Below are 20,218 nucleotides of genomic sequence, written 5' to 3' on the forward strand. Positions count from 1 at the left end.
ATAAAGATCGCTTTTATACTTATTTCTGCCAAATTTTGGGTTATGTTAAGAAATATAAAAATGGTTAAATGTGGAGCTCAGTGGATGCAAAGAGCAGCAGTTTTGTCTATTAACGCCTCTGAGTACCCGAAAAAGTGTTGTGTAGATCCAATGTTGTTATGCTTGTGTGTTTAAAGTCCTCATGCAGGAAAACGCGGACATTATTAGAAATGAATTGTTTATTTTTGTGTTACTTAGTCGAAAAATCTTCGTGTTCAGCATTTTCATCCCCTGAAAAATATTGGACATAAATGCATTGCCTGATGAAGTTGTTTTATTTAGACTTTTCTAAAATCAGGTCTTCATGGGTGCAATAATTTGTCTTCTTTTTTTAACCTGCACAACCTGAAACAAACTAATCTAAAGTGTGGGATTGGTGAATTCACTTTGCTGCCACATCAAAAATCAGAAAGAACAGGAAAGAAAAGAAACGTTTTGGTAAATTGGCATCCGTATTTTATTGTGAAAATCACTCTGGGAACTTGTATAAAATACGCCGCTCTTGACTCTGGGCACTTGTTGATCTAGGCGCATACACAGGAAACCGCGCACATCTTACTGAGGACTTGACACTGCAGGAAACACCCTCTTATTTCACATTTTTATACTAGAAAATTTGCACTAAACGTTCTTGGAGTGTTTAGAAAGAAACGCTCAAACAGGCGCAACTGTCGAACTGAAAAGCTTTAAAAGCGCACTTAGAAAGTGGTTATCATGTCTGGTGAAGAGGATCCAACTCAGCAGCAACAGCCTGAGCAGGAGAAAAAGCCCGACGAGCCTCCCTCAGCTGCTTCGGATGCACCTCAGCAAGAGTCAGGCAGCAGCAGCCCTGCAGCAGAACCAGCAGCAGCAGAACCAGCAGCAGCAGAACCACCACCAGCAGCTGCAGCAGAACCACCAGCAGCTGCAGCAGAACCACCAGCTGCAGCAGCAGCACCAGCCGCTGAGGAGAAGCCGCTCTCCTTCCGCGCTCTGGTACTCACGGGACATGGGGGCTACGACAAAGTCAAGCTGCAGGTGAAGACGATGGCCAAGCCGAAGCTGAAGGCAGGAGAGGTCCTGGTGCGCGTCAAGGCATGCGGGCTGAACTTCGCCGAGCTGCTGGCCAGGCAGGGGCTGTACGAGCTTCTGCCTTCCCCGCCCGTCACGATGGGAATGGAGGGCTCCGGGGTCATTGAAGCGGTCGGGGAGGATGTGAATGACAGGAAAGTGAGTAAAGGCCTGCTAAATGCTTTCCCCACACCCACAAAATTCCACTGTGGTCACGAAAGAGCGTCAGATCAGCGGCTCCGCAGCTGCCAAGCAAAGTATCCGAGCCTTTAATTTTTTCTGCATTTCTTGCCAGTGCGTGACGCGCGTAATCTTTTCCAAACGCCAACCCAGAGCGCTGCTGTCATCACTTTCCACGTTTCTTTAGTGAAAACCGTGAACTGAAATTTCTTTTAATAGCTGTTAATTTAAGTTCCTCTCAAATCTCAGAAGGCACAATCCGATTTATAGCTGACGTGAGTTTGGACTGGCTGTTTCCTTTCTGTGTGCCACAGACTCGTCTTTGGCACTCAAGCAGCGACATTTCAATAAACAACCTTAATCGTAGTGTGTTCGTTTGAGCAGCTGCTAGAAAGTGTGACACTTATGAAAGTTGACCGTGTTTGATTGACAGTCTGTCCTTGACGCGTTTTTAACACTTTCTCCCCTGCACAAAAGAAGCTACGTGTATTTTCTTCTCTGATGAAAAGGCGCATTTCTAAACCAAGTGAGTGTGTGCCTCCTTTTAAATTCTTGAAACTGATGGAAACTCGTAGGCTGTAACACCTGATGTTGGCAATTATACTCGATTATATTTAGAGAGCTGCTGATTTTAGCCTCTTTGAACCTTGCATGCGCCTCACAGCTACATTATGGCACAGTTTAAACACATACTCGAGTAACAAAGATCTTTCAGTGGCCAAAGGTCATTGCTTTTATGCACTGCGTTTGGTTTTACAGTGGTTTGTGTAAGATAAAGTCAAAGTGACTCATCGCAAGTAACCTTCGTGGATTTATATGCCACAGCCTTTTGCAGAAGTTCTGTAATTTTTCACTTGTTGGCTCAGATTTGTTTGCACAGAAATTAAAAGAGGAAGGATTTTTTTTTTTTCCATCTAACAAGAGTTTCTTGTGTTCTGTGTGCACTAATGGAAGGTGGAAAACACTCACACATGACCAACGGCACTTTTTAGCTGCCTACTGGATTCAGTAGGTGCATTATTTGGTTTGTATGCAAGTCTTGGCAATGGATGACTTCCAGGCAGAAGTTGTGGATGAATGTTGATCTTAACCTTTAATTTTTTTGCATGTTGACATCAGAAACAAAGAAACTGCTTGTTTTAAGATCTGCATGAGTTGAAGGGAAATGAGACCTTCCTGGGAGTTTTGCACAGTAAATCAGTGCCCCAGTTTATGCTTGTTATGTAGTGACATCATGTTGGAGTCATAAAGCTTGTGTCATACAGGGAGGTCTCATAACTCAGATTGTTGTCTAACAAGAATTATCACTGCATTTGCAGGCTCTTTGAACACCAAGTAAGATGGTAGATTAGGGTTTCTATGGATTCCAGCACCACTATAGAGTCTGTTTAAAGGTCAGATGCCTTATTGATTCTATTATTAGGGTCCCGATACCTGCTGTGTGACAGAAAAAGCAGCTCTGCACACGTTTTTAATCTTCAGATCTGTTTAGAAAGAGTCTTGCATGTATCTGGCTCAGGTGCACAAAAGATTTACTGCTGTGTGTTTGACTTGATTGTTTTGCAGTGCACAAAAAACACAACACTGCCAATGAAAGGTAATCATAAACTTGGATGAAATCTATTCTATTGGTTTAAACAATTTGGAACTCATCCCTGTAAATTAGCTGCGCAATATTGCAAACGGACCTTGATTATGTAAAATCCACTTTCATTATTGTTTCTGTATCCGGGGTGCTAAAGATCATCCTCATTTGAATAAGGTGTGTGTGTGTGTGTGTGTGTGTGTGTGTGTGTGTGTGTGTGTGTGTGTGTGTGTGTGTGTGTGTGTGTGTGTGTGTGTGTGTGTGTGTGTGTGTGTGTGTGTGTGTGTGTGTGTGTGTGTGTGTGTGTGTGTGTGTGTGTGTGTGTGTGTGTGTGTGTGTGTGTGTGTGTGTGTGTGTGTGTGTGTGTGTGTGTACAAGACTCTAGACTACAGCATATGTGTGTGAACTAAAGAAGGCCTAACAGTGAGGTTACTTCTGTTTGTTTACAAAGGACTTGAATATTCTTCCACCAGATCCAGCTTTTCTTTTTTTTTAACCATGCAGTTAATTGCATGATGGCTTCATTATGTGTATTTTCTAAGAATCACTGAAAGTCCTCCCAATCCTGAAGTGTCAGCATGGAATTTCCCTCCTCCTCCCCCTTCTTCACCACTTACTGCTCTCCTCCTCTCTTTCCATTCCCTCCATTTTTGTGGATCATATTCATTCCAACACTTCCTTTTTGGAAGGAAGCATCAAAACACAAGACACCACAAAGCACCAGGCGCAGCAGTGCAGGAAGCAGTGAGAAATCCCAACAGGAATTTAAAGGTTAACATGCGAGATAGTTGGTTAAGGTTAGTGTAAGGATGTGGGTGGGACTGCAGTGCAGACAATAACAAAAAGGGATGCCAGAGTGTTTTCAGAGACTGATACTGAGGAAGGCTGGAGCGAGGCTCCTCCAGATGAGAGCGCTTCAGGGTGTGGCTGTTTCATAAGAAGACTGTTTAGATTTGTTATGCAGCTTCTCTTGTCTTTCCAGTTTCCATTTGTTAGTGATGCTAAAATAGAAGCACAATATATACAATTGTACCCCACACCTTTATTGCTATTTCAGGAAGATGGGAGCAGCAGTTTTTGTTCCAGCGTTCCGGCTGACTGCCTGAGAAAGGATGCAAGATGCCACCTGTTTGACAAATATGGGCTTTAATTGACTTGATGTGCAAAGCGATGATGTGTTTAGGTCTGGACAGCGCATGCTTTCTGGTCTGGTGCATGTGGTGCAAATGTTAAGCTATCGATGCACTTAACTGCATTTTCTTTCAAAGCCATTTAATCTGTCGTAGGAGTATTTACATGCCATACTACTGGAGTTAGGAACCATTTCGCTAAACTTTCTTAGTGTAAGGCACACATTTTCCATTTTCAAGTAGAGTTTGCAGATTTTTTTAATTTTTTTTTTTTTTTAATTTAGTTTTTGGTTTAGAGCATGTGTTAGTCTTGAACTTAAAAACAAAACAATCTGTATGATTGGCTGCTGTAAAATGCGAACAAACGGTCAGAATAGTATGCAGTCGTTTGAAAAACCAGCTACACCTTTACTGCTTCCATAAGAATTACAGGCTTAGCAGCAGCCAGGTGCTGCTAATCACATTCACTTCATTAACTGAGCTCTGCATGTTTAAAAGTATACAAAAACGGTCTTTGGCAATTTGCTGGTCTGAGCATTCAGGTGCATGTTAGCACAATGCCACAATTCTTTTTAAAAGTGGAGCTCCCAGCAAACTTGCCAAGGTCACGCTTTACCGTTGCTTGGAGAAACTGGGAGTGGGCTGCATCTCAGACTCTACCAGCCTCAGTTAGCATGGTAATTGTTAAACTTGATGACAGTATAATTATAAAAAAGACTGAGCAAGTGTGGCTTGTTCAGCACAGCAGAGATTTGCAAAGACTTCTGGGATAATGCCTTTTGTACAGACAAGACCAATGAGGTTGGGTATAATCCACAGCGACACATTTGGTGACCAACAATCACAGCATATCACCATAAACACCTCATACAACTGTCAAGCATGGTGGTAGAGGTGATAATTTGGGCTTGTTGCTTGCAGTCATTTAGGTGACCACAAATTTCTCTGTATACCAAAATATTCTAGTCGAATGTGAAGCTGCCTGTCTGAGAGTTAAAGCTTGGCCCAAATCGAGTCATGCAACATGACGATCTCAAGAATGGCAGCAAATCTGCAACAAACTGTCTGAAAGGGGAAAAGAGTCGAGGTTTTACAATGACCAAGTCAAAGTTCAGACTGCAACCTGACTGAAATGCTGTGATGACTGATAAAGTCATACAGCAAATGACTATGTCAAGCTACAGCTGCCAGCTGTGGTTCTACAAGCTACTGAGTCAGTGGGGTTTGCTTACTTCTTCCAAGTTATGAAAAGTTTAGAATTAAGAGGATGTGCTTATGTTTTCACACGACTCTGAATTATGGATGAAGATCTGCTCTTTCTCTCGGCTACTGAGATGCTTTAGTGGCAAAGACTGATTTCGATGCACTAAAATGAGCTGCAGAAAACCAGGCGTGGCGCTAGTTTTTGTCAAGACTGACTCAAATGAGCAGCAGGTTTTCACTGTCCTATTTCCACTCTGTAGTCTCTGCAGTGACTTCACTTTATGTCAACCTTCCAAGAAATGAACTCAGCCCTTCTTTAAGAAAAGGAAAAACAGGCTGTTATGAATTTTTGAGTTGATCCTGCAAATTTTTAATGTTTCACAAGTGCAGGGGTTGAGAAATTGAGCGTGTCATCTGAGGTGGAAGTTGAGGCTTTTACAATAACTCGCCAAAAATTGGGGCACACACACATACCAAATGTGTATGTGCGTGTTTACTGTGTTTGCGAGTGTAAATATTTGTGTGTATCATCTGTCTATTGTCATGGGCTGTGTGCAGCAGGAAGTGGGTGTGACTCAGAGCTCTTGAAGCTGTTTTAGCAGGAAACTGTGCGGCATTCATGATCAGATCAGGCTGCTTTCCTGCACCCCTCGCATTTTTGGAACTTTTCGCAACATTGGTCATATGACTCTTTGAATTTAGGAAGGCCGTTAAACATGAACAGCATTTCCCATAAGCCCCCATATCTGATGTCCCTATGACCAGAGAATGAATGTTAAAATGTCGTCTTGTTTAATGGTTTTAGTTTGTTTGAGAGGGTGTTGTGAGTTTCACTGAGGCACAGAAGTTTGTGGACTCAAAGACAATGTAGTGAGAATGTATTTTGGAAAGAATGCATGAAATACAAATCTCTAATAATCACAAGACTGACTTGGTTTTTTTTTTTTCCCCATTAGAACTGGAGGGGAAAAAAGCCAATGTCCAAAGAAAAACTTGGAAAGACCTCCAGAAACCCTGGAGAACTATTGCTCGAGACCACAAAATGGCAAAGTCCTTGAGAGCAAAAATGTAAAGAAATAAAGGGTGGCTCAAGATTTTTGCACAGCGCTGTATGAGAAATATAGCAAATGCGATTCTTTTCACCGTTTGTTTATCTTTTTAGAAACGATGCCTATTCAAGTTACAGGCGCTCTGTTTCCCTACTTTGCCTGTTATTGTTCAGCCTTTGAGATATTAGTCTGAGGTTTCTTCCCCCACAGTGGAAATATGCAGTTGTTTTGTACTTTCTACAAAGATCAATAGAACGCCAGGTTTCAAAATGTGGGGCACTGAGCTGCTGAAAGTGGGGCATAGATGACCACACGAGGAAAACTAATCAGAGTGAAACTAAGCTGAATGACAGGAAAGTTTAAAAAGCACTAATTTAACTTCCCCACTTTTGTTTTTTTACTTTTAGATTAGCATCAGGTGTGATTTGTTTACTGCTTTATAATTTTGCTAAATCAAACTTTTAAGCTTCCTGTATTAAGTTGATATGAAGAAATGCATCATTCCACAGCTGTGAACGTCTGTGTTTTAGTTTGACCTCACACCACCTTCTCCCTGTCCCCCTCCTTCCTTCCCTCAGGTTGGCGATCGTGTCATCGCATTGGCCCGCAGCGGCATGTGGCAGGAAGTAGCTGTCGTGAGCGCTGACCGCACCTTCCTTATGCCCGAGGAGATGAGTTTTGAGGAAGGTGCTGCTTTAACTATTAACTACATGACCGCCTACATGATGCTGTTTGAGATGGCCAATCTTAGGCCGGGCAAAAGCGTTCTTATACACATGGCAGCAGGTAAGACTCCTGAAAATAATTTCCAAATAAACTAAGTGAGGAGTTTTTGTTTTTATTCTTCTTCGTTTCTCACATGTGAGATTGCACAGCAACAGAGGCACTATAAATGAGTATAAATGCTGAGAATCGTGACGTCTACTCGTGCAGGCGACACCAGAGGGTCCACACAGTGCAGAAGTATAAATTGCACATTACGTGGCAAGGAGCTGAAACAGCAGTTGCACCCTGGTGTAAGATGATAAACACTGTTTTGATGTGTATCCTGAAATTATCAAATGACCCAGTTTTTGTTTGTTACATCAAATCATTACTCAGTTAATTGATTATTTTTATAATCGAACGTGTAGCCTTAGTGTGAAAATTAGTGTGAGGAATAGATAATGAAGGATCTCCTCAGACTAGCTCAGTGGCATCCCCAATGTTGTGCGACAAGACTACTCTCGTTATCAGTTAATTAGAAGGTGTAACAAACCTCCTGTCAGTCTCCTGGGTAACGTGTCGCACAGCACGCTCCCTCCTGCTAATCAGCTCTTTGAATGCAGCTGCATTTCTGTGCTGAAGGATTATCAGCTAAAAGACTTTAAGTCAGAGGTGAAGAAGTGTTATGTCAAAACATCTTCATATGAAACTGGATTATTATCACAAATGGTTGCTTGGGCAACACTTCTCAAATGCAAATTTCTTACACAAAACCATCTTTAATGAGTGTGCATGTCCAGGAGTTATAAACCAAGGCCTTTCTTAGCTGTATGTCACAGTTATAGGGTCAGCTAGTGTGACATTTCACTTCTGCTTTTGATCAAATAGAGACCACCACACTCTTATTAGGAAAACTAAAGGTTTGCAGTGCATGTGCAGTTGACACCTTCAGCTATGAGGCTGTGATGACGCCACATTTTTCACATCGTTACTGAAAATATCTTGAACTTGTGAAACAGCTGCACAGCTGACAATATAACTGTGATAGTTATGAGCATATGGTATAATCCAGTTAGAGCTGAGAGAATTGAGGAAGTGTGTGTTTAGCTTTGCACTTTATTCAGTTTGAATTCAAAGATTTTACGTTGTATTGTCACAGCAGCACAAATATCTGAGCGTTTGATCCCCCTACACTCTGAGTCGAAGAATACAGGACAGTTACTGTGATGCTCAGTTGCTCTTCTGCTCCTCTGCATCCTCCCTCTCAAAGGCTGCTCATCAATGTTGAGTGGGTGAATGGGTGTCAGCTGACCTGTGTGAATCATGAGGGCAGAAAGGATTACTGGTGAACCTGCAGGCCCAGGCGGTCATCATCTTCAAAAGCCTTTCACTGTTAAGTGGAAATGGGCCACAGAGATCAGAAAGCACTGCTTTCTATATTGCCTTTTGTTCACCTGTCTTCTGAGGGTTCCACCCTCTAAGTCGCATCTCTAAATTACGCTCTCTGTGGAATTGGGTGTGATGTGGAGAGCGAGAGGACATTCGGGAAAAAGGGTGAGGCGATGACGCAGTAATAGTCTGACCAGCTCAGATTTAATACCGGCCCATGCTGGTGTATTTCCTACCAAATCATAAATAATGTTGCTCCAAAACAATCGCTGACTAATCAGCGTTATGATGTCCTAGCTTTATCATACCGTACAGGCCATAGATTGCCAACTTTTAAAGCTGGAATTAAATAAGCAAAGGGTGGGTTTGACTGTGAAATCAATGAAGGGTGAATACTCATGAGGTTGTCAGTCACATGATGACTTCACCTTAAAGCATTAATTTATTGCCAATTTAAATCTAATGAGGATCATAATTTAATTAAGAAGTAAATGTGACTTCAGTGGTAATATTTTGATAAGAAACAAGCTCAACTATAACATTTTTACTTGGATAATTTTCCCATAGACCTTTATGCATTTCTCATCACCTCTTTGCTCAAGAGTTGTCCTCAGTATGATGTGACTCAATCACCAGTTACTAGGGGAAAAATGTGTATTTCCCAACTGGTTGAAAACCAGTCTGAGGGGTCACTGACCAGTCTGACAAATGCACGCTGCAGCCTGACTGCTTGGTGAAGTTCAGGGTCTGGCTGCCGGGCTGGGGTCAGCATTCAGTCAACCCAACTTCACTCTAGGTTCTTGGCTAGCTTAGCGTTAGCATGCTCACATTGTGCTGAAGTTGTTGTCATAATAGCATAATACAGTCGTTTCACTGTGCAATAAATAAATTAAAGTTATATCCATATCCACGCTGCAGACTGCATCACTATTTTCCTCCTCTAAAAGCTGAAATCAACTGATCTTAGCACAAGTGCAAGCAGAACCGATTAGCGTAATTGAATACAACAGAATAACTAAAAGAAATTGAGCTATCGGGTAGCTGTTCTTGATTCCCAACCCTACTCATGACTAGATGTTGTTAGATTGTTGTGGATTAGTCTGTAGGCCTTTATTCCCTTGACCCCACAATGTCACTATGATTTTTAGACCCAAAATGGTGCACAAGTTAACATTAAGGTCACATCTCTGGCTGCAAAGAGTGAAACTGTACTGAGATTTTGCAGAGTATCGCTCCGTCCTGACCATTTAAAAGTATGCCTATTTAAAGCACTTGTGCTTTGACTTCAGACTCGGAAGCTCCATTCAACATTTGTTTACAGTCAGGTAAAAACACGAAAGCTCTTCTGGTAGAGAGAAGTCTTATGAAGAGGATCAAGGCCTGGAAAAGGTTGTGATGAATGAGAGGGCCTAATGCAAAACAGACACCCAGGAGATTCTGGTTGGTGTCCTGTGTGAGACGGTCTGTAATTTTTGAAGTATAACTTTTTTATATTTTCTTTTTCAAGTGTGTGTATATATATATTTTTAGTTACACTTTGGTTAGTTTAAGGACAACATAATAATTTGAGTCAAAATGGACACAAAACATTAAACAGGTGTTAGAAAGACGAATGTCTCCCATGCGTGACCTTTACCCTTAGATTGCAAAGCCATAACATCATTTATCAGCTGCAGTCATGGTCCTGGAGCAGCATTACTTATGCTGCTGTAGAAACGACACCTACATATTGATGTAAGATCTGGCTCTTAACCACTTAGCATTTTATTTACAGCGCATACATGACATTTAAGCCAAAACGTGTAAAAGGTCAAAACGCGTTATACAACAGATGCAGAACTTTCCACATGTGAAGAATGGAATCTACCTGTCTTCTCATGGTTTATCTTTTTATCAAATGCAAATATTAACTGATTACACAAATTCAGATGGGCAAAGTTGATATCTTGTAAAGTGTTTTGTCTCAATCATTAGATTTTTAAAAAGCTCACTACAGTTGCTTGGTAACAGTATCGTCATTTACTAGGAGCCCGGTTGAGTACTAACTCAACATTCAAAGCAAGCATAGTTTGAATGTTTGAGAAAATCGCTGAGTGGTTCAGAGAGACCGCACACAACCCCTTTTGCTGAAAGTGAAACACCTGCTCCTCCTGTTCTCATGCCGGTCCTTGCTGCTGTCTGCACATCTGTAGGTGGTGTGGGTATTGCTGCTACCCAGCTGTGTCAAACTGTGCAGGATGTGACTGTTTTTGGCACGGCGTCGGCTTCCAAACATGAGACTATTACCCAAGGCGGGGTAACTCACCCCATCGACTACCGCACCAAAGACTACGTGGAGGAAATCCGCAAAATCAGCCCGAAGGGTAAAAAAAAATATACTCTTGTTTTACTACTGCACAAATGGAAATCCTTGCCTCTCATGTTTTCGTTGTGTTGAACATTGTCATGTTCTGTTATCTAGAAACTTACAAAGCTTTGCCCTTTTATTTCTGTCTCTGCAGGTGTGGACATCGTCCTCGACCCCCTTGGTGGCTCTGACACCCAAAAAGGCTATAGTTTGTTGAAGCCCCTGGGCATGATTATAGTCTTTGGTAAGACGCACAAACAAAAAATGCATTGTGTAGACATCCTTTGGGGGGGGCGGAAGGAATCTTTGGTGTTTTAAATTATTTGTTTATTTTTAAAATGAGACCTGATTAGATTAGCGAAGTAGCATTTTATTTTAAATGAGTGTATAATTTGTTTTTCCTCCTACACACACTGTCATTGTAATGTCGGCCTCATTTTTCCCCCCCCCCCCTTTTACGCAATGAATACCGAGCTGTTCAAGGCTGAAGGCTAAAGCTGTATCCAAGTTCCATAACATGTAGCAGCTTCAAAAGCAGGAAGATGGAAACTGTTGCACCTCGATACAGTGTTAAAAGGCATCATCTCTCTAAAAGATCTTTAAGATGCAGTATGATGGGGCATGATCATACAGGACTTTAAATAAATTTCAGATTTAATAGGCAGCCAGTGAAGCTAATATCTTAAAGGCAGTCCTGCATGTCCTTCCTGAGCCAGGTTATGCTGGAGGTCTTTTCTTGTTTAAAAAAATAATTCTTCCTCCTCACTGTTGCCAAGTGCCTCCTCATTGGAGATCATCTGATTGTTGGGGTTTTCTCTCTAATATTGCACTTTCCTTACACTATAAACGGTGACTCTTGTGAATTAGTGCAGTATAAATAAAATTGAGGTGAACAGCCTTGTTGGTAGTAGTCTAAAATGCAGCCACACCTGTGGCTTCTCTGACATGGATCAACAGGTTTGGAGCCAGCTCTGAGTTGATGCTCGGCAGATGTAAACATTAATTAAGGTAGCAGACACCGTAGGCGTGGGGTGAGTCCACAGTTGTGAAAACGTGAGGATGTTTTGCACGTGTAATCTGCTCCTCTAACTGCCGGAATAAATGGCTCAATCTGGAAAGGTCGATGTGCCGCTTTTCTCCTTATGAATGGAACATCAGAGGTTCAGGATTTGGTCAGATGAGAGCATTTTAACCTAGGACTGTAATCCCATGTTTTCAAAGCAAGTCTGTGCTGATTCACCACTGTTGCTAAGCAAGTCGGTAGCTTTGCACAGCAGAATTCAGCAGAATTCCCTGCATTAGCATGCTTCAATGTTAGTTGACCCATCTGTTGAAAGCATAGAAAATTATAACCTGATAACAGTTTTTAATGATGACTTTAAGATTTGTTTTAATTAAACTGAACTGAAAACCTTGGCTTTGACATGTATTCGAGATATGACCAAACTGGGGACAAATTGAAGCTGGGTTCAAACTCACAAAGACACGGGGCATTAAACTGTTTACCTTCTCTTGTGGGGTAGTTTGGCCCTGATGCATCTTCTCCACTGACATCATGCACGTGATTAATGGCGAGTCTGTCTCATGCAACTTACAAGAAGAATTCAAGAATTCTATTTCTCCTCTATTGGCTTCCCTTCACTGGCTCCCTGTTAAATCCAGAATTAAATTCAAAATCCTGCTCCTCACACACAAGGTCTTAAATAATCAGGCCCCATCTTATCTTAATGACCTTGTAGTACCAGATCACCCAATTAGAGCGCTTCACTCTCGCACTGCAGGCCTACTTGTTGTTCCTAGAGTATTTAAAAGTAGAATGGGAGGGAGAGCCTTCAGTTTTCAGGCTGCTCATCTGTGGAACCAGCTTCCAGTTTTGATTCAGGAGGCAGACACTATCTCTACTTTCAAGATTAGGCTTAAAACTTTCCTTTTTGCTCAAGCATATAGTTAGGGCTGGACCAGGTGACCCTGAATCCTCCCTTAGTTATGCTGCAATAGATGTAGGCTGGTGGGGGATTCCCATGATGCATTGAATAGTTCTTCTTCAGTCACCTTTCTCACTCACTATGTGTTAATAGACCTCTCTGCATTGAGTCATACTTGTTATTAATCGCTGTCTCTCTTCCAAAGCATGTTTTCATTCTCTCACCTGTCTTCATTCTCTCACCTCAACCAGTTGCGGCAGATGGCCCCGCCCCTCCCTGAGCCTGGTTCTGCCAGAGGTTTCTTCCTGTTAAAAGGGAGTTTTTCCTTCTCACTGTCGCCAAAGTGTTTGCTCACAGGGGGTCATATGATTATTGGGTTGTTCTCTGTATGCATTATTGTAGGGTCTACCTTACAATATAAAGCACCTTGAGGCAACTGATGTTGTGATTTGGCCCTGCATAAATAAAACTGAATTGAAATCAGAGTTGATGCTCAAACATTAATTTGCAACGCAGTAAAGTTAAAGGAGGTTGTGATAAGGTAGTGAGACGATTATTGTGAAGTTTCGGGGTTTTTTTCTGTCTGTTTTCAATGTTCCCTTTATCACTGTTTGACATTGCAGGTGCAGCCAATTGTGTGACGGGCCAGAGGAAGAACCTGCTGGCCATGGCAAAGACCTGGTATAACCAGCTCTCTCTGAACACCATGAAACTGATGCAGTCCAACAAAGCTGTCAGCGGCTTCCACCTGGGATACATCACTGATGAGCAGCTCTTCGGCAGGACTATGTCTACGCTGCTTGAGCTCTACAAGCAGGGAAAGATCAAGCCCCGCATTGACTCCAGCTATCACTTTGAGGAGGTAAATCTGATCGGGTTTGCAGTGTAAAAGAAATTGTCTAATAAAACAGTTCCTAGTTTTTGAAGATGCTTGTTGGAACTGCTTCTGTATTTACTTTACTGCATATTGAAGTATACATTGACATTTATCTTGCTCTCGAATGGGTAAGAGCCTTCCACTGGATAATTATTGTAGTCATTGATGCATTTCAGCTGGTAGTAAGTTATTTATTCATAAGTGATGCCATACGCAGCTTCTCATTTCTTAAAGAATCAGGGTCGGGTTTTAGCAAATCCTTGGGTTGTGTAAAAGGCATTGCTCCAGTTTTAGATGGGTAATGGATAATGGCCCAAAACATTATTAAAATCTAGAAGAATTGTGAAACTTTATCTTTGAGGAAGAAATGTTGGCAAGGATGGGTGGAGTGCAGGCAAAGAATCTTGAATGGTTGTGATCAGAGATTGCAACAGGAAAGCTCACAGCTGTGTTTGCTAGTCAAGATAAGAGCACCTTCCACGTGCACAAGACAATTCAAGGGATTGGGACTAAGCATGTAGCCTTAAGAAAAGTCAAGTAGGCTACAGGTAGGCTAGCTAGGGATAGAAGTTTTAGTTTGCTAGAGAGCATAAAAGACGGTACTGGAACAACTGAAAGGGTTTGTGGTCTGATTCTGATTCACCCTGTTCCCCAGTGATGGGTGTGTCAGGGTAAGAAGATGGGTGAATAAAGTGATGCTTAGTGCCTACCATATGTGCCTGCAGGGTCAGTGCTGTGAACTGGTGGTACTTCAGTTAGTCTGGTCTGCATTCAGTGATGTTATTCAAAAAAAATAAATTAAAAAAAAAGGGGGTTGTCTGACTGCTTGAATTCACTGAATGGCCAGGTTTTCCCATCAGTCCCATCTTTTTCTCCCTTGATGATACAGACGTGTTCCGAGATGACAATGAGAGAGCAGTTTGGGGAACATTACATGTCAGTTTCACCACAGTCCAGAATTTCACCCCACTAGGAATCTTTGGAATGCCACCCTGGATAGAAATAAATGTGACTTTGATTAGCCTCATCCAAACGATGCTGTCTAAACATGCGCCATTATCAAACCTAAAGCCAGGTGAATTAAATATTAGCCTGTGACTTATTTGGCTGGGCAGTGACTAATCCAGCAAGTGGCAGACTTTTTTCACCTTTCAATTAAAGCTGCTTAAATCTTCCATAGTGATCAGTCTTTTGCTGCTATGTATAGTCTCAGTTTTTTGGGGTTTTTATTGCCTTTTCACTCATCAGCTGCACTTCCTTCCTGCAGTTCTCTAATATGTAGGTTAGGTTTCCAGTACCAAATTTAGCAAGCAGGAAATGAATGTAGGGAAGCAGATAGTTGTAAAAGCCGAAGCTTTCCTTCTAGAAATAGTGGACACTAAACAGGGCCGAAGCAAAGCACCCTATACATGTTGTGGTGTGCCTGTGTATTTGTAAGGTAACTGGAAGTCATTGTTGTGCCATATGTGGCCAAGTTGGTATGAATCTGTGTTGTTTTTTGTTTTTGTTGTTGTTTTTTTTTTTTTTTTTTTTTCCCCATCCCCTTAAACATTCAAACAAGAACTTTCTGTTATTGCCCAGTGAGAAACTTTACAGCAGATTGTGTTTATCTGGGTTTTAGTGACTCGCAAATAGTTTTTTGGCTGCGTTTAAATGACTGATGCGCTCACTTTACTGCCCAATGTGAACATCTGCTCTGCTCCCCTGTCTCTTCTCAGGTGACTGAAGCCATGAAGCGCATGCACGAACGCCAAAATATTGGGAAAGTCATCCTTCTTCCTGAACCCAAGAAGGAGGAAGAGAAGCCAAAGTCCAATGCTGAGGCTGGGGAAAATGTGGAAAAAAATGATGCTGCCGTCAGCGAGAAGAAAGAAGAGGAAGTTAAAGCAGAAAAGGATTGAGTAAGAGTGTTTATTTCGAGGGTTTCCTTTTTTGTTCGGCTGTTTAAGGAGAAGAAAAAAAAGGCGGGGTGGAGGAAAAAAGCAAGATGTCATGAATTCTTTGTCGGTATTTTTTGGAAATGTTGATGGATTTTTGTTGTGCAATATGGTTATACTGTGGTGTCTTTGTCTGGAACACTTGTTTGTAACTTTTAAATAAAATGTCACTGCATTCTGATACATCACCTGAAGAAAAATGCATTCTGATTACGGACTGTTGTTAAAATTCACAATTGGCAAAAGAAGACAGCATTTATTTGTGTTTTTTGGTTTCCTATGACAACAGCTTGGTCCCAGTTCTAACATAACACTGGTGATAACAACATACCAGGGCTGGTGCTTATAAAACTGAACACTGACTAATCACTTAGGACTGACGGGCTTTGCTTAAAAACAGAAAGTTGCATTTTTAGCAGTGTTTAAATGGGACTGTGCTGCCTTCAGACTACAATCGTGTCTACCCCAGCATCCAATCTGCCAACAGCGCCTCTTCAAAATTGGCACACCAATGAACCAACATCACAATGTGCATTAAAAAGATTGTCCAGCTTTGTGCCCCATATACAGTTAAGATCATTTGGGCAAGATGTTAATTTTTTTTCTTTTTTTCTGTACATCACCATGGTGGACTTTAAATCAAACAATCAACACTTGACTGAAGTGCAGACTTGCAGCATAGATTTAAGAGGTTTAACAAAAAATTTGCATTAACATTTTAGGACTTATAGGGTTTAGGGTTTTGTTTTTTAAATAGACACTAGTGGGACAAAGTTGTGTCATGTTTGTTGTTATTATTATTATTATTTTTTTTTTTTTTCTTTCTTTTTTTTATGGTTTGGATCATGAGCCGTTCCTTTCCTTCCCCATATTTCTCAGTTTTCAGAATCGTGCAGGCTATTAGATGCGCTCTGGCAAAGTCTATGGCTGCCTTGAGTGTAACTAGAGGTTTGCACGTTGTTGTAAGACCCTCTGTATTTCCATTCATGAAGTCATCTCTTGATTGTAGTCCTTGACTGCCTCAAGGGTGTTATCGACTTCAGTGGTTCAAAGTAGGTTTTTTGTTGTTTGGTTTTTGTTTTGTGTTTTTTAAATCATTGAGAAAAAAATTCTTCAGCTGTCTTCTGTGGTCTTTTGGTGTTCTTTACCTGGCCAGCACGTAGTTTTAGAAAGTATCAGATTGTTGATCTGACCATTCCTAAAGGTTTTGCTACCTCACTGGTGGGTTTTGTTTTTCTAGCCTAATCTCTCTGAAGTTCATATTTAAAATTACAATGAAAAGCTATGTAATACAAATTTTAACACTCCAGATATTCTGTCTACTTCATTTGTCATTGATGACAAGTGAACAGCTCTCACCTTGGCTATGTTGTCAAATTAATTTTGAGGCTCTGAAAATGTCTAATTTCTAAACAATTCATCCAAAATATATGTCAAATCCCTTTAATCAAAGCTGAAAGTCTACACCTCAGTTGTTGTTGTTTTTTTTTTTTTTTACAATCTCCTGTCTTTACACAGGCAAAATTACGTATCTAACTCCACACAGGCTGGATTATGCATGAAAATGATCAATCATACATACAGTGTCGGCGTATGTCATTTTGGGTATTATTCAGGGTAAAAGCTCAGTTAAATAAGGATAGTGTTTCCATTTAAAGTAAGTGGTGTGCTTGCATGTTCTGAGAATTTTGTGATCACCCTAAAAGAAGAATTTCCATTAAAAGATTGGCACGTTTATTTAACAAAATCATTTGTATTTGTAATTTATGATTTTGATCATTCACTTTTACACTTTCCTCCAAATTTTCAACATTTGTTAATTTTGAAAAAAATAAAAGACCATAATTATGTTATCTGGATGCATTTGGGGGTTCAAACAGCTCATGTGTCCTGCAGAAAGACCTTCCACCTAAATATAGTTTTTTTTAAAGTATATTAATCCTGATCATTAATTATGTGAATTAATAACAATAATCAATTATTTCCTGTTTAATACGAATAACACTTGTGATTATTGCCCTACTAATGTGTGTAATGATGAGATGCCATATTTTTTTCTCCCCACTTACTCTACAGTGACAAATGTTGTTACACGGATCTTTGTTTAAGGAATGCCTGTGTCGGTGTGTTATTGTGTCGCTTTTGCAGTTTCCTCACTTATTTGTGCCAAATCTGAAACCAGCTTTCACCACTGCTGTCAAGCCAACTGTGAATAACAATTAGAGGGACTTCCGTGCCTTGGCAGTCACTCTTGTGTTTTCTTCCAAAGACTGTCCCACTGAAACGGTTTGGCGAACCGTTTCAAGGCAGGTTTCTTTCCTCCTTTTTCTTCTGTGCTTTAGATGCGTTCTTAAATCCTTCACTGCCATCGTTACAATCAAAGTTTACAGGATTACAGCGTGTGTTACTTAGCAATTCCTTGTCTCCGCACTGATGCATTTTATACTTTTTTTTGTTGTTGCTGATGTTGTTTTTTGGTCATTGCTTGCATATCTGCTCCTTTGAATGGATGACCTATATAAGTGGCGTTGGGGCTCAGTAGTGCAGATGTTTTGTCCAGATGTGGGTGTAATTCAATGCTCGAAGCAGAGGATGCGGAGCACAAGAGGAAGAGTTTTCCCTCCGTCCACACCATCCCAGCGCCTCACATTCCTCTCTCCACCCTCTCAGTGCTGCTTTGTGTCTTTCTGTCTCTAGAGCTTAACTCTCAAACTGCACCTCCCTTTCCAGCAGAGCCGGTTTCGGTTTCTGAAGAGCACTTGTAACAGATAATGTTTTATGTTATTTACATTTGTGACATTTCTTTAGGCGACTTGGACTAGTATTGTTAAGTTTGGCCAGCATTCCTTCTCCTAGTTTGAAATAAGATGTGATGTGGATTTTTGAGTGGGATCTGGAGTCTTTGTGATTCTGTAATGTTTCCAGCGGAAGTTCACGTAGAAGTCTTTCAGGCTTTGTTCACTTGTATCATTTTTGAACCCACAAGCCCAGTCCCTACATGACAGATGAATGTTAACCACCTAGCAATATAGCAACATTGAATAAACAAATTAGTCAAGTTTAGTGATTTATTTTAGCTCTCTAATTCCTCTCTGCAAGCCGCTTTGCTAAAATGAATGTGATTGGACACACAAACGGGTTTGAGCCAGTGTTTAGGCTTTGATCAACAGTAACTGTCCGCTCATGTTCTCCGTCTCCGTAATTGTTGGTTATGCGTAAACTGACGCAGAATTAAAAATGGTAAATGGCCTGTATTTGTATAGCGCCTTACTAGTCCCTAAGGACCCCAAAGCGCTTTACACATCCAGTCATCCACCCATTCACACACATTCACACACTGGTACGTGCAGTGAACGACACCTATAGTGCTCACTGAGAGTTGCAGCTCTCCACAATGTTGCCTATTAAGAAGCTGTTCTGTAGCGTGTGTTATCAAATGTTTCATATTAATATCGAAGAAATAAACAGGAATTCATCCACAAAAATGCTAATTTGCACAGACGGCTCTAATTAAAGTGTATTTGCGTTAGTTTGACAGATGCTTCATACATCAACATCCAAAGAGCTGTCTGTTTAAAAAAATAAATAAATAAAAGCTCTTTCTAAATTCTGGCTGCATTAAAAATCTCAGTTCAACAATTAAAAGTCACTCTTATCATTATTATCCTAAACCATGTTTCATATCTATCAGCATCTAATTTGCAGTGTAGTTACTTCCATTGCTTGTGTGACAGTGTTGTTCCAAAACTATTTAATGTGTTACTGTTTTTTTTTTCTTTGTATACACAGTTCACACAAACGTCTTCTGTTCATATGGCACTAACATGTCTGTATTATTAAAGCATTATCACATCTTGTGACTGAGTTGACTCCATAATGACCTCTACCTGTAGACTGGTGTTGAATCAGTAGGTTTGACGATGAAACCGCCCTGCACGACAGTTCATCACAGCTTCCATACTGTGCTGCTGTTTTTATTTTATTTCCATCAATTGCCCGCAAAGATGAATTTTTAATTTTGATTTTTCAAGTATATATGGCAACCAGCAGGGGTCGCTGTATGTACATGTTTAAGAGCAGCGTTTCAGAGGCTGATCGCTGTTTCCAGCTCGCTAATGGTAAGGGATCATAGTGTTGTTTTTACAGATCATTGCTCATTTATGACACAGTCTGGAACAGTCTGAATATGGAATTAAAGCAATGTCCAAACATAAAACTGTTCAAAAAGTGTTATAAAAATATGATCTTCTCAAACTATAAAGAAAAGGAAAATATTTAAATTAAGTGAATGTCTCTATTTAAAAAACAAACAAAAAAACTCATGATGTGATATTATAGTATATAGTATATCAGAAATCTGTTCACTATTTTTATTACAAATTATATCAGTAAGGAAGCTGACTAAATATTAACTGATAATTTATGGCAAAGGGGTGGGATTAAATAAGTGTTTACTTCTTCCCACTCCCTTTCAACATGTAAATTAATCAGAACGGGGGGTTTTGTATGTAATTTGTATAGTATTTTTTTTTCTTATTTTCTTTTCTAAATGTACTTGTATATTGTTCACATGTTGAAATAAATTACCAATCAATCAATCAATCAATCACACATTAATACAGAGCAGAAAGAAATTTATTTGCAGTAATGTTTTGATCCCTGGTAGGTTTAACAAGAAACTGATGGACAGTATATGAAGAAACATATTTTCTTCTCTTCATCCAGCATACGGTTGTAACCTTTGATTTAGCTTCATTTACTCACCAAGAAGCCAGTGTGTGGATATCCCTATGACCATCCAT

General features: G+C 40.5%; 1 protein-coding gene across 1 annotated transcript; it reads left to right on the top strand.

Annotated features, from left to right (window-relative positions):
- Positions 1-547: 547 nt before the first annotated feature.
- LOC102785882 (NADPH-dependent quinone oxidoreductase VAT1-like) lies at positions 548-19,272 on the top strand. The gene is made up of 6 exons (XM_006791209.3): positions 548-1,248; positions 6,815-7,022; positions 10,523-10,693; positions 10,832-10,921; positions 13,226-13,464; positions 15,198-19,272. Exons 1-6 carry the CDS (start codon positions 754-756, stop codon positions 15,378-15,380), a joined length of 1,386 nt encoding a protein of 461 aa, XP_006791272.1. The 5' UTR covers positions 548-753; the 3' UTR covers positions 15,381-19,272.
- The last annotated feature ends 946 nt before the right edge of the window (positions 19,273-20,218 follow it).

This window comes from Neolamprologus brichardi, chromosome 8, assembly GCF_056152115.1.
Source record: "Neolamprologus brichardi isolate AB-2024 chromosome 8, ASM5615211v1, whole genome shotgun sequence".
Taxonomy (NCBI): domain Eukaryota; kingdom Metazoa; phylum Chordata; class Actinopteri; order Cichliformes; family Cichlidae; genus Neolamprologus; species Neolamprologus brichardi.